The sequence below is a fragment of the Anoplopoma fimbria genome, chromosome 23, assembly GCF_027596085.1.
Source record: "Anoplopoma fimbria isolate UVic2021 breed Golden Eagle Sablefish chromosome 23, Afim_UVic_2022, whole genome shotgun sequence".
Taxonomy (NCBI): domain Eukaryota; kingdom Metazoa; phylum Chordata; class Actinopteri; order Perciformes; family Anoplopomatidae; genus Anoplopoma; species Anoplopoma fimbria.
In genome coordinates, this window is record NC_072471.1 from 18,062,340 (window position 1) to 18,077,137 (window position 14,798).

The following is a 14,798-nucleotide window of genomic DNA, read 5'->3' on the forward strand; positions in this document are numbered from 1 at the left end:
CCCCCCCTTCCCACCACCCTCCCTTTTACCCTCTCTGTGTAGCGCTGTCCCTCTGCTCCTCCTTTCTCCTCCCTCCTCCCTCCTCCTCCTCCACGTCCTGCTGCTTTCTGGTGATAGTACCTGATTGCCTGTCTTGTCTGAGCATCCATGTTAAAACCAAATCAGGTGGATTTAAAGGATTCATCCTCAGCGCACAAGAGGAAAGAGTGACTCCGGGTTGGTCGGGGAGTGGGGTGGGGGGGGGGTGGTGGGGGCAGTGTGCTCAAAAATGGACATCTCAATTGCAGCCTGATCTTAGTCAAAGCTCCCAAAGAAAATAAAACCTAACCTCCTCCTCCACCTCCTCTCTCTCTACCTCCTCATCCTCCATCTCCTCACAAGTCCCGAAGCCCCCAAAAAAGCGAGCGACTCGACGAAAACCCCGACACAACAAATCGACCTCCATGTCTCATCCCCATCCCATCAGCCCACTTTCTTGCGCCGTACACCTTAATAGAGAGGCAGGGACTTGCACCCTTCTTTCTACTGCATGTGTCCACTCACATGTGCCACATCGCCCAACTGTCTGCCACTGCCTCTTCCACTAATCAGCATCTGTCTGTCTGTCTGTCTGTCTGTCTGTCTGTCTGTCTGTCTGTCTGTCTGTCTGTCTGTCTGTCCGTCTGTCCGTCTGCTTGTACAGCTGCATGGGAGAGCCTGCGCTGCATTTGTATGGTTTCCCTTTTTCATTTTCCCTTTGAATTACAGTACTTTTTTTTGTTGTTGTTTTTAGTGAGCCTGGTCCTCCTGCATTGTTTTTTTATTTTTTATTTTTTTTACCATTCTCCTTCTAGCTGTAGCAGTGTAGAGTGATTTAACTCTTCCCCCTTCCTTGTCCTGTGTAGGTCCAGCTCTTTAAAACACCTCCCCCCTCTCTGTGGGCCTCCGACCACTGCTTAATCCCGTAGACTTCCCTCCTCTCAACCTGTCTCACACATCCAGCCCTCACACACACACACACACACACACACACACACACACACACACACACACACACACACACACACACACACACACACACACACACACACACACACACACACACACACACACACACACACACATTTTATCTTTTTTCACACACTCAAGAAAGCAGACGCTCAAAAGCTGGCAGACTGGTATGCACAAGCTCTTGATTCACACACACACACACACACACACACACACACACACACATTCACGCAGCCACATTTCACCCGTTAGTGGAGCACCAGAAAGCCTCCATTCATTCCCAGAGTGTACTTCAGAGAGTCCTCCACTTTGTCCATCAAGCGCCCGAGAGGAGAGAGGAAAATGGTAGTGGCCCAGGCCCGGGGAATGGAAGGGGACATTAATTACCCCCGTAAACCCCCTCCCTCCCTTCCCCTCTCAGCACCCATAGGACCGTGTGTATACATCAAAGCCCAGTCCTATAGCGGCAAGTGGCGTCCATTCACAGAGAGATGCTCATTCAGGCCCTAATGACTCAGGCCCCAAAGAAAGGCCGCCTCCCTCCCCGCCATCGCCAAAACCCACCATCCCTAACAGCGCACCACATGCATGCCATCTTAACAGCGATTCCTACCTCCTTCGCCAAGGCCCCCACCTCCTCCCCTCACCCTCCAATCCCCCCACCACCTCCGCTGCCCGGCTTTGGGAACGTGGTATTTCCAGCGTTGACTGTCAAAGCCAGTTGTGATGTGTTCCATAGACAAACAGGCAACCAGCGCTGCCCCCAGACTACCTCCTCTTGCTTTTTGGGGTTTCTCTGCATGCCCTCCCTCCACTCCTCTTCAAACCCCATTTCTCAGTGTGTGCACCCCTCTTTCCCTCACATACCTCTCCAATTGCGGGCCATGATGGGACTGATCCTGTCTTTCTTCTTCCTTCTCTCCCTTGCCCTCTCTTTCTCTTGCTCCCTTCTCTGTTGATCATTTCCTCTCGATCATCTACTCATCGCTAGGCCCTTCCAGCGCTTCCCTCTGCCATTTGACCTTTCGTCCTCCTCCCCATCACCGCCCTTTCTCCTCTTTCCTGTCGTCATCGTCATCCCCCTCCCCCCTTTTCCTTTGCTTCCGTCTCTGTTCCCACATTCAAGGCAGCCTGTCTTGGTAATGTTGGACATGTATCCTCCCTCCCTCTCTTTCTCGTCTTCTTCCTCCATCCTAACGCAAGGGAATCATTGCTGACAAAGTGTGGCTGTTTGATATGGAAGACAGACACTCCATCGGCGACAACAGCAAAGTCATCATCAAAGTTAAATTCCCCGTTATCGTTCACCCCAACCCCATTCCATCCCCCAAATCCCACACCTCTAACCATCCTTTTTTTTGTTTACTTTCTTCATATGTAAGCCCTGAACTTCCTCCCCTCCCTCCCTACCTACTTGCCTACCTACCGCTTCATTTTGTAAGCTACATACTGATACTGATCATTTCATTTATTTTGTTTTGTTCTTCTGTTTGCTCTGGGGGATTTATCATTTGTTTGGGGATTAACACGCTAACAGGGATTTTGGCGCTTCTTCATCACTTCTTTGCTTCTTGGCTTTGTTTTTTTTTGTTTTTGCTCAAACGCCAAGAGGGGCTGAAGGTCTGGTCATTTGGGCTTCTCATTAACCTGCTGCTCACTGTTTGTCCCCTTGTCACTTGTGTTTTAGAGAAAGATGAGGCTGCAATTGAGAGCTCTGAGTTCAATGCCACGTCAGTAGCTGATGTGGACAAGCGGGTGAAACGGCGGCTACTTATGGGTAACTCTTTTCTTCCTCTTTCTATGTGTTGCCATGGCGCTTGTGCTTGTATCCCCGACTCTACTCCTCTCCGTTCTTCCTCGTCCTCCTCTCTCTGTCTTTATTTTGTTAATCTTTTTTTTTTTTTTTTTTAACCTTTGATGCCCACTGTGTGTCCCACAGTCAGTTTTGTTATAACTGTTTCTAACGTGATGAAAAGGGAATAAAAGAGGTTGCTGTTTTCCTTTAAACCGGATCCCACTGACTCTACCATCCAAATCTCTGGATGGCTCTAAGGTTTTCTCAATGACTAACATTTACTTTCCCAGTTGCACCTCACTCTAAATGTTCTGTGCTCCATTCCCCTCTCTTACGATTACCCATGTTGCAAAAACAGGATACTTTGCAAAACCCCTGAAAAGGTTGAAGCCCCAACATGTCCCATGATTACAAAACCACACCATTAACGTTTTGCTCTGCATTTGGTAGAATATTCCCAAAACCGTCATCCTCAGAAGGGACAGTAAAGGCGAGTCCTTTCTTCTTAATGAGTCTTTCGTTAGGCTTTGTTAGTAGACTGGACAATCAATATAGACCAAATGGGTATTTGCTTCCAAACTTTCATCCTATGAGACTTTTATAATCTGATCTTTTAAAATGACGTCTCTTGGTGGGATGATTTTAAGACAAAAATAGTAAAAAGCCCTGGGCATCCTTGGGCCACACTTAAGGAAACACTGATCAAACCTGATCCAATCTGTTTTAAAGTTGGTTCTGGATGTTCTGTTCCCACTATAAATATCAAGGGGTGGCTCAAGGTTTTTTAAGATTTTGTATATATATATTTAAAAAATGCTTTTACAACCACAGTTACAATGGTCTGGCTCTGTTGGAAACATAGATATAATAAACGCATTCTTGCGCCAATCTTGTCAAGTATGGACGCTTGGTCAGTGGCCCTACTCCTCAAACTATGATGCTCTCGGCATCAGTCACTAGCGAGTGCTTAACTACTAACGTGAATAGCGATTGCCTCAAGACTCACGTGACTAGCTTGTGCCTAACGACTCACCTGACTATCGAGTGCCTAACGACTCATGTGACTAGCGAGTGCCTACAACTGACATGAATAGCGAGTGCCTAAAGACTTACATGACTAGCGAGTGCCTAAAGAGTCATGTGTCTGGCGATTGCCTAAAGACTAATGTGACTAACAAGTGCTTAAAGTCTCACGTGAAAAGCGATGCCTAAAGACTCACATGACTAGGGATTCCCTTAAGACTCCCAAGACTAGTGAGTGCCTAAAGACTCACGTGTCTAGCGAGTGCCTAAACAGTCTTGTGACTAACTAGTGCCTAACGAGTCTCTTGAATAGCAAGTGCCAAACAACTGACGTGACTAGTGAATTCCAAAAGATTCTCCTGACTAGTGATCGCCTAACGATCTTGTCAAGTATGGACGCTTGGTCAGTGGCCCTACTCCTGAAACTATGATGCTGTAGGCATCAGTCACTAGCGAGTGCTTAACGACTCACTTGACTAGTGATTGCCTCAAGACTCACGTGATTAGCGAGTGCCTAAAGACTCACATTACTAACAAGTGCCTAAAGACTCTTGTGAATAGCGAGTGCCTAACGACTCACGTGACAAGCGAGTGCCTAAAGACTGAAATGACTAGCGAGTGCCTAACGACTCACATGACTAGCGAGTGCGTAAAGACTGAAATAACTAGCGAGTGACTAAAGACTCACGTGACTAGCGAGTGCCTAACGACTCATGTGACTAGCGAGTGCCTAACGACTCACATGACTAGCGAGTGCCTTAAGACTGAAATGACTAGTGAGTGACTAACGACTTACCTGACTAGCGAGTGCCTAATGACTCATGTGACTAGCGAGTGCCTAACGACTCACATGACTAGCGAGTGCCTAACGACTCATGTGACTAGCGAGTGCCTAAAGAGTCATGTGTCTGGCGATTGCCCAAAGACTAATGTGACTAGCAAGTGCTTAAAGTCTCACGTGAAAAGAGATGCCTAAAGACTCACATGACTAGGGATTCCCTGGTCTCCTGCCTGAAAGTTCTGTGTTTTTCTGACCTATCCAATCTCCCCAACCCTTACTCTGTTGACAATCTCGCTCTTTATACTACGCAGTAGCCTTTCAGCGTCGAACAATGATGGCGGTGAGTTTACCTTTGCGTCAGTTGAAAGCAGGGTGCATTGGTGTCAGCCCCCGAGGGACACTGACCAACCATCGGTATTTGACAAGTTGGGAGTTAGACTGGGTTGATATAATGTTGTGAAAGCTCACCAGCCACATCTGTAAAACATGAATGCAATGTGGAAAAACAGCAGGTCTGAAATCAGTGTTCTTTACTGTCAAGCCATCACAAGCTAACATTACATAGCAATAAATGTAAGATTCTAAACTCAGTGATTCTATGATCGTAGAAACTATACCGCCCTGCCTAAATGCTGCCATCAGTCTGCCGCTGGCCCACGCCAAGCCCCCGTCAAAAGATACTTGCCATCTGGCCTCACTACTTTCTGCCAGAAACTGTGTGGCTTTGAAGGAATTCTACTTAAAAAAGTAATGATCAGGCCATGATTTATTTCCTGAGGGACCTCACCCTACAACTTCTTGCTTTCAGATCTTCAACCAATCTTTCCGTAAATTAACCAATGTTTTTTCTACGACCTGATCAATCAGGAAAAAATTGAATGGGTCTTCCAATCAAAGTTGTTCTTTTTCCGAAGCTCTACTTCCGTCCTCTCTTGTTTTAACTTTAACCTTTCTTTTATTTTCTAAGACAGTGGTACATCGGAAAGCGGTCCCAGTGCCCCCGGTACCCCAAAACCAATGTTCTACAGTCTGTAGTCTATTAAACCTTCCATTCTTATATGCACATTTCACTTCAACAGGTTCTGGCCAGTGTGGAGGAAAAGTGGAGAATTAGATTCTAACAGATCTACCTGTCTGTCCTACTCTCCCCTCCCTCAATAACCTTATAACTGAGTATTAGATTTCTCCTCAGTCCTCACTAAAAAATCGCTTCATATCCTGTTGTACCAGCATGTCGCCTGTATCCTGTAGTGTTCCAGGGCTGCCCTACTGTAGGTCAAGGACACCTCACTGGGATTCCATTATCAAAACCTCACAACAGAGATTAAAGTTTTTATCCCTGTTTGAAGGTTTTCCTTTCAAATCCCCCCCCCCCACGACTAGATCAGCCACTGCAGCACTACTGTTTTCTAACTTCAACATGGTCTAAGATTTGAAAGGGTCTGAGGACACAATCAGATGTCCATCAAGCTAGTTACTGCCTCAATTTAACTCAGAAAGGTTTACAGATAGAAACAAAAGAAGTTTCCAACAAAATTGAAAGTCAAAAAAAAAAATCCCAAAATGTAAAGTTATAGCACGTTGGACTGGTGATAAACGTAAGTGTCGCGAGAGCTGCACTACACGTGGTTGTAACCTTCGCTGTGGCTCAGCAGGGTTTGATCACCACAAAGTGTCCTTGGGCAAGAACCTGAATGCTAGATTGCTTGCATGGTAGAGTGCTGCGAGATTTGTAAAGATAAAAGTCCATACAATACATATAATATCCTAAAAGTATGTGTGCATTTATTAGAAGTAATATTGAGCCTAGTAATAGATATTTAGACCCATGTCCTCAACAACACAATGTCAGGTTGAATTCACAGACAAGATAAAAACGCTTATTGATGTTATTAATGTATTTGGATACTTAGCATAACTCTAACCCACTCTCTGTGTTTTTATTAAACCTTTGCGTCCTGATGTTCCCCCATCATGCCCGTGTTCGTGAGTAAAAACACAAACGTGTGGATGCTGAGAGTGTGGAGGACATCCCAGTGCTGCTCCGGTGCCGCCTGAACAGCAGCAGCATGTTAGATTTGACACAGCCATCAGTTTGTCTGCTTTCTCTGACATGCGAGGGGGGGGGGGGGGGGGGGCTTGATGAAAAGCAATTTCGGAGACATTTCATGATGTAGAATTTGAAGGAAAATCAGGAGCCAGGTGCTGGACACATGTGAGCAAAGTGTCAAAAGAGAGACTCAGTGGTGCTACAGTTCTTGTGGCCCTGGATTCCAAATAAACCGCCAGACACATGGAGTTAAGCTGAGGTGTGTGCGTGCACAGTGGGTGTATCCATACAGCGTGATTACAGGCCAGAGCTACGCTGACTGACAGCTGATTTAGTTGCCCATCACGGGGCAAAAGAGGGGATCTCGTTGAGCGCTGACAGGTGATCGTGTCCCTCTCACCTTTTCCCCCAACACTGCAGCAGTTGCTGTTACTTGGCACAACGCTTTAGTATACACAGCGCACATGGTTTTCTCTCACGCTCTCCAGCTTTAATCAATAGAACGTGTGTCCTCCTCGCACGGAAAGAGCGGTCAGCGTTTCCTATGCGAAGAGTGTGACGGACATGTGTATACTTGCTGTCTTCCCTCTCATTCCTCTGCCCCTCGCTGACACATTGTAATCCCCACAGATGGAGTGGCCACCCTTGTTCAGGCTGCAGGAGGAGAGTTGTGTTTCATCTGCTTTCATGTTTCCATCCTCCCCTAACAGGGAATGTTCCCCTTTCCTCCTTTCATATTCATTTCATCTATAGTCACAGCACCCGATGAATGGTATTTGTCATCTTAGTATGCTTAGTAAAATTTAGAAATGTTTTAAATGTATATGAGGTTCGCTGATCAGAATTCACACGTTAACCACCGAGTTGCCCACCCACCTGTGTGATCCTGGTGACATGATACGGTAGGGAGTATAGAAATACAAAGTTGTTACTACATGATTTGTTTCATAGTTTATCAAATATGTTCAACACAAATAGGTGAAATTGAATTTTTGGAATTGACTCAAAAGTCAATTGCCCAGAGTGGGCAGTGGGGATTTACTTAAAGTACATAAAGTGGAAATTAAATGAAAAATGCTTTTTTTAACCTTTAAAAACACATCCCAGGTCATATTATTTAACAATAAATGATAAATAATAAGTTTCTTCTTATTTTTTTACATAAAAATTAAATCATCTATTCTTTCTATAAATCAAAAATACTTAGCTGCTTTATTACTCTTGCATATAATCAGCAGCTCATGTCTTCATGGTTTAGACAGTCTCAGCTAAATATATGCCAACTTTAGCAAATGGGGTGTTTGATTTGATCCTCTCCTTCAAAAACAATAAAGGTCATTTTTAAGGTAAACAGCAAAGAATAATTAAGAAGTTCCCTGCAGAAATATGTGCGGCTACACACACACACACACACACACACACACACACACACACACACACAAACCAGGCTATGATAGAAATATGCAGGGTTAGATGCAAGGTGTAGAGGCTTGGAGAGGGGGTGAGGGGGTTACGAGGGGCTCATCCAGCACATCAATCAGGCCCGGCGGTCCGTCTGTGTTCCTGTGCTCGGTCTGGCCCTGGGGCTGGGCGGGGGCGTGGCCTGGAGAGAGAGGGGGGTGGGCTCTGAGCAGGACTGTGCTTTCCCGGCCCGATCTAATGATAGGGCCAACTGTACTCAGTATAAATCACTCCGACCCATAAACACCACCTCCGCACACATCAAGTCTACTCACATGCACATGTAGCTTTACACACACACACAAAAAGTCTTATTGACTGTATACACCTGTGCAGGCCCGCAGACCTTCACCATACGATAACAATACGCATTCTCACACAGTTGACAAAGATCCGACCTCGGGGACTGGAGAGTGGACGGGGGTTTTCTGTCTCACTTCTGTCCTGCCTCATTCTAAATACCCTTCTCCATTCAAGACAGAGTTTGGAAAAACCCTCAGAACTCCTCCAGAGAGGGAGAAGTAGGAATGAAAAGGATTGCAAATGTTGAACACAGAGCTTTGACGGATAAGCACAGTGAGGAACAAATGCCATCCAGAAAGCAGAGATCAAGGGAAGAAGCCGTGAGATTGATGTTGTTTGGAGCTGAAACACAAACAAATCCACAAACACCTTCCTGTTTCTCCATAGAATGCCACCGCCATCTTGGCTCCGATGCAGATTGTGACTGCGTTCTGAAAGGCCATTATGCTAATGCATGACCTCTGGACGTGGATGTGTTTGCCAGCCTGAAAGGGCTTTTCCTATTTCCCCTCTTCACTTCTCTTAGGCACACAATCTCCTGCCGTTTTAATTAAATAGGGAAAAGCTGCCAAATAGAAGGGGTGACATCCGCGATTTACTTGTTGCTGTTGTCCAGGAAAAGCCTTTGAATTCCACATGTCAAGTTTACAGAAAATAAAGAGCCTATTTTTGATGATGTTATTTAAATAGAACCAATAGAACCATTCTTGAATAACTGGAGTCGGACCCTCCAAAAGATGAACAACTACTAACTGAAACCTCCTTATTAGGTGTAGTTATATTAAATCCCTTTCAACAAACACGAGTCAACGTCATATTTCAGCCTCCTCAGCACTTCTCGGGCCCCATCGGGAAAGTGTGTGCTGAGCTTTGCTAAAGCAACAGCGGCTAGGCAGGTGAGCTAGAGTTACCATGAGCTGCTGTTTGTTTTGGGATCAGCTCAGGCGATATTCACAAGTCCCAGCAAACCTTTTACCTGCGCCACGCACAAGAACATTTTTTTTTCTGGAGTAAAATATAAACGCCGGGTTCTGCGGTGTGTGTTACAGCACTCTACCTTGCACTAACTCTTATTTTTCTGTCTACTTACATTAACCATTCCTTTTTATTTCAATACAGGACCAACCTCTGAGCCAAAGACTTATTCACCCACCTTTTCCAGCACAGTGTTGTGTGTTTTTTGTGTTCTTGTAATGATACACAGCTGCCAATGATAAACAAATCTTGATTGTGACTTTCTGTGTGTATGGAAACTGTATTAGGCTCTACATAAAAAAATGCCTATGCTCATGAAAAACTGGAGTGTTGTGATGTTATTTCCTCATCTGTGTGTTGACAAAGCTACATGAGAAAACATGACAATACAATACATCCTACTGTCCCGTGTTTGTGTATTTTTCAACCGCATGAAGCTTTGTCTCAACCCACATCACCCTCCTGTTTCTTTTTCATGCTGCTTCAGAAGCAGGGGGTCACATGTTAACACCCCCTTCTCCTCTCTCCTTCTCTCCATCTCTGTCCCGCCTTCCCGCAGAGACCTGCGCCGTGAACAACGGCGGCTGCGACAGGACGTGTAAAGACACAGCCACAGGGGTGCGCTGCAGCTGCCCCGTGGGATTCACTCTGCAGCCTGATGGCAAAACCTGCAAAGGTCAGTAAATGCACGAAGATGTGGGAACATAGCAACCATGCTGTGTTGGCAATGAATCCCATGGCTTTACCAACACAGTCTCATGGCAGTTCTTGAAATAGTCCAGAAATGCAATCTCTTCGTGACGCTCGGCACAACTTCTTTTTCGGGACGACAAAGATAAATGCTAAAGCAAAGCTAAAGTTAGGTTCAGGCAACAAAACAGCTTAGTAAGGTTTAGAAAAACGTCACAAACACCGGTCTTGCTGCTGAGAGTCTTGTGTTCGTTTGACCCTTCCACATCCCATTGTGCCCACAATAATTGATCTTTGTTACTATCTGATACTACATCACTAGCTCTGACAGTTGCACAGTCACATGAATACGTTTAATCCATGTGTCCACCACGAAAAACGATCCCAATTGACTTTCCATTAGCATTGTTTTTCTGCTGAGCGACCCAAAAAATCTGTGCAGAAAACCAATAGATTTCGGGACTCTTTCATGACCTGCCAGTGTACTGGGTGGGCTTTTGGCAAGACCTGCCCTGCTCTAGGGTCTTGCCAAAAGCCCAGGATTGGCAAGGTGTCCATGGTCTTGCGAGGTAGCGTAACCTGATTTTATCAGGTCCTATACCCTGACCAATGAGCTTTGGTCCGGATCCTACTTCAAGGTTAACGTCTAACCTCAACCAACTGTCTCAACCAGCTATGCCGTGTGGGTCTTGCCAAGAATTGCAGAAGGATTTGTAGGTACGGCTCACTAAGCACTCTGTGTATGCAGAGGAGGCCAGGTCCACCTGCTATGGCCGGTATCTGAATGATCCAGAGCCAAACCCAAGCCCCCGCCATCCGCTTCACTTCCAACCGCACTGAGCTCCGGTCGTGGTCACTGCCGCTGCTTGTTGTTGTTAACATGGCCTCCAAACATTTTTTCCTCTTCCGCCAGCCTGCTACTGACGTCAATGACAGTGGTTCGAGAAGAAGGCTGCCGCAGTGTGGGCCTAAACATCCCCAACACATTATTTCAGCCTCGCTGAATGATGCTAACCTGTGGGTTCATACAGTGGTCTTTACAGGAAGTGGGGCCTTATTATCCTCAGAACACAGTTGTTCCCTGGAGACGTACAAGCCAGTCTAAATTGCACAATTTAAGGTCAATATTTGCTCTTTGTGTTAACTCTCGTCCGTAGCTCAGCAGGAAAACACTGTTCAGGTGTTAGAGTGGCAATTCTATACCTAACAGACATTAACTTTGGATGATTCCCACTTGATTTGATTAACTCAGATGGCTGAAACCAAATATTAGCTTCAGATAAACTTTGACTGCATTTTTGCAGCAAGCTTAATCCAATCAGTGTTCATTTCAACGCTATTGTTTTAAGGTAGAACCTGCCCTTTACCCAAAGCACAGAAAAATTGCATTTCTGTGTTCATATGACTTTTGTATAATAACAACCCATCAGTGTTTGCTGGGTGGTGTAAAAAGTTTGGCCGGGGCGATATGAAAAAAATCCAGCATAATTAAGACGGAATACCTTATAATATAGTAGGGTTGAATACTGGTGCTTTCATAAAATATTTAAACAATGACATTTTTGATAAATAATCCTCAGTAATATAGATATTATTACCTAGTAGGTAAAGATAAATGATCAAACAGCTAGAACCAGGAAAAGACACTTATTGTACATTACGATGAGGATACCCTGTTCGTATCACAATATTGATATCATTTTGATATATTGACCAGAGCCTACCTCATGTCTCTTGGGTAAAACTACCCATAGTTAAATGTGAGAAAGGTATTGATATGGTTGTGGCTGGCACAACCCCACAGGTGACAGACTCGGTCAAGGAGATATTGAGAGTTGCACAGCAACAAGTTGCAGGTCACAGGCGTGCCTCTTTAAAATTGTTTAATAGTGGTAGGTATGCGTTTGTGTTCTGGATTGTGTGTGTTTGTGGACTGAGCGTCAGGCCGTTTTGAGAATGTGACATGTAGGTGTGTGAAATCCTGGAGCCCGAGCTGTCTCAGGCCTGGCAGGCAGACGACGCTTCGGTAAACTTTAAGATGTTTGAACAGTGAGGCCCACACTGCCCACTGTGTCTCTCTCTCTCTCTCTCTCTCTGTCTCTCTCTCTCTCTCTCTCTCTCCTCTACCATGACATACTCACACAGACAGCACCATCCAGCTGCAGACTAGCAAATGTACTCAACTAGAAGACATGCAGGACAAATCAGTCAGCTCCTAATTTGACACACTAAACACAAGAATGCAACACTTATCATAACTACATAACATATTAATGTTTGTTCATTAGAAAACAACATCATTCATATACACTTATCCAGTAGGGTTTGAAACGGTTCTACGGTCATTTTGACAAACGTCAGCAGGTCCTTTAAATGAAACCACAAAATAGGCCCTCCAAAATTATTAAATCACTGTCATAAAAGAAAATGAGTTTAATGATATGACAACACTTTGGTTAAGCTAAGGCCCGTAAGGTTAAGGTTAAAGGCATGGTTTAGCTGACAGTAAGTCTTCAGTTAAGCTAAGAGGAGCTTCATCCTCATGGTTACAATCATAACCGCTTTGTTAAGGTTAGGAAGTGATGGTGGCGTTGACTTTCAGTTGGAAAAGGGAAATGATCAGCCGTCTCCCGTGTTTAATGTGAAATATGTAATTATCAGCCACTAGGGGTCTCTCGGTGAAAATATCAAAAGACGGAGTTTGGTGAAGTGGTGAAGCAGGGTGGAATCATGGGAGTTGTTGTTGTCACTGCAGTCAGCTTCTCCCCATTAGGATTCTCTCAGTTTTCATCGCTATGGAGGTTTTTAGCCCAAAGGTCTCCTCAAAACCGGTAGAAACACTGAATACAGCAGTTTCATGAAAAAAATCTGTGTTTCTCCGACGCTGTTCGGTGGATGCAGGAAGTTCCAGAAGGGTTTTGAGCCGTGAAAGCTCCCGATGACTAAAATCCTACATCCTGTTAAAATACATAGTTAAAAAACACCAAGATCTAAAAAGTTTATCGTAGAAAAGGGGCTTACATCTGGATAAAAGGTCAATTTGCCAGCTTCTGGCAGACAACCACAGCTCTGACGCTGCAGTAAAAGGGGATGATGGAACTGACAGGCGACCAAATCAAAACACACCATTACCTTGATTAAAATGACTGATTCCTCTGGGTCTGTAGTAAACATTTTGGATAATGTAAGCACAAGTTGTATTTGGACATTTTGCTGCTTAAAAGTTACACATTATACCTTGAAAGTGTGATGTTTTGTTGACTCATCCATCAGACCCGACGTCCTCCCCACGTGAACTTTGACGCTCTATAAAGTCACCTGACTTGAGGCCAATAGAGGGTTTTGACAGGTAAACAGATGTTGTTTTGGGGCATTTTGCTGGAACAGTTGCTGGCTTTTTTCATGAGAGGACAGAACGTATTGAACATGAATAGCCACGTCCATGAGGCCAGCCGCTCGGCTCTAGAAGCCCCTCCAGCAGTATCGTCTGCTGACAGACATGTAACACTGCAGTTGCATGCTGGGAGAACATCCCGTCCGCCACTCTGATGTCAAGTTCAAGCCCAGCAGCTTGTGCGAACACTTCCACTCTGTCTCCCAGCGGTTGATTTGTGGACAGGACCCAGCATTTACAGTGGTGGAAAAATTAACAGTTTCCCCTGTTCGGCGGTGAGTTGAGTGGGGAAGATGGATAGGAGTTCAGTCCAGCTGTAGCGCCGCCCACATAATTTGGCTGTGGATCTGCCCCCCGGGCTTCATAAATCCCACAGCGCGGATCAGTGCTGAGGGGAGCTGAGAGACACAGAGCAGGCGGCGCACATCGATCAGTATCTATCACCTGGGCACTGGGCAGGAACACACACACTTCTCCATACACACACATCGAGTGTGCTTGATGCTGCTGTTTGCACTTCAGCTAGGCCCAGAGCACGGTGTGCAGGACTTATAAGTTGTAGGAGAACATGTCTGTTGAGTGACATCAGGTCTCTGAGGGGAGATTTGAAATTCGGAAACTTTTTAGATGACTAGAGTTTGCCCAAATGACCAAAAACACCTTTTCTGTCCGACGTCTAATTGTTAAGTTTTGGTCTTATTTGTCCAGGTTTTGAAATATCTGTCTCTGGAGATAGGGAGGTGAATGGAATGATGTTTTTTGTCCTCATAGCTTTGAAGAATTCCTTTAAACCGCAATAAGTCTCTGAGTAATCAACAGACTATGAACAGTTTGGAACTATTTTGTACTGAACAAATAGCCCCTAAGAACAGCCTGGTCTCTTAAATAATTGTGTTCCAACACAACAACCCTGAATTGTCAGTTAAGTTTCGAAGGTTCTCGTTTGTTTTTGACATATCGCAAATCCGTTTCTAATCAAAGTCTGCCGAGGGAGGAGGTTGAGGTGGATGGTTGAGACATTCGTTCAAATCAAGTGTGACACCAAAAGTCACTTGTGAGTTGCTAAGAAAACTATTGACCGCCAGTGCCAGTGCCAGTTATCCAGCATAACAGGGACCTTCTGTTGACCTTTTAAGTCATTCTGCAGTTCACTTCCATTGTTTTGGAATGGAGGCAGAAATCTGAAATACTATCTGCATAGCTAGATTAGAGGTAAGTGAGTGTTTTTGTTGTGGTTTGGGCTTTCTAACCCTTTAATACAATACAGATTTAAAGAACTTTTATTTTTGGTAGTCAGACAGAAAATGAGTGAGCGGTGGTGGCTTACATGCAACTT

At 45.0% G+C, this 14,798-nt stretch overlaps 1 protein-coding gene across 1 annotated transcript in view; it reads left to right on the forward strand.

Annotated features, from left to right (window-relative positions):
• Nucleotides 1-14,798, forward strand: part of scube1 (signal peptide, CUB domain, EGF-like 1) — a 100,135-nt gene that overhangs the window by 61,147 nt on the left and 24,190 nt on the right. Inside the window, exon 7 of the mRNA XM_054624405.1 lies at nt 9,938-10,054. Coding sequence (XP_054480380.1) covers nt 9,938-10,054 — 117 coding nt within the window. The remainder of the gene's footprint in view (nt 1-9,937; nt 10,055-14,798) is intronic.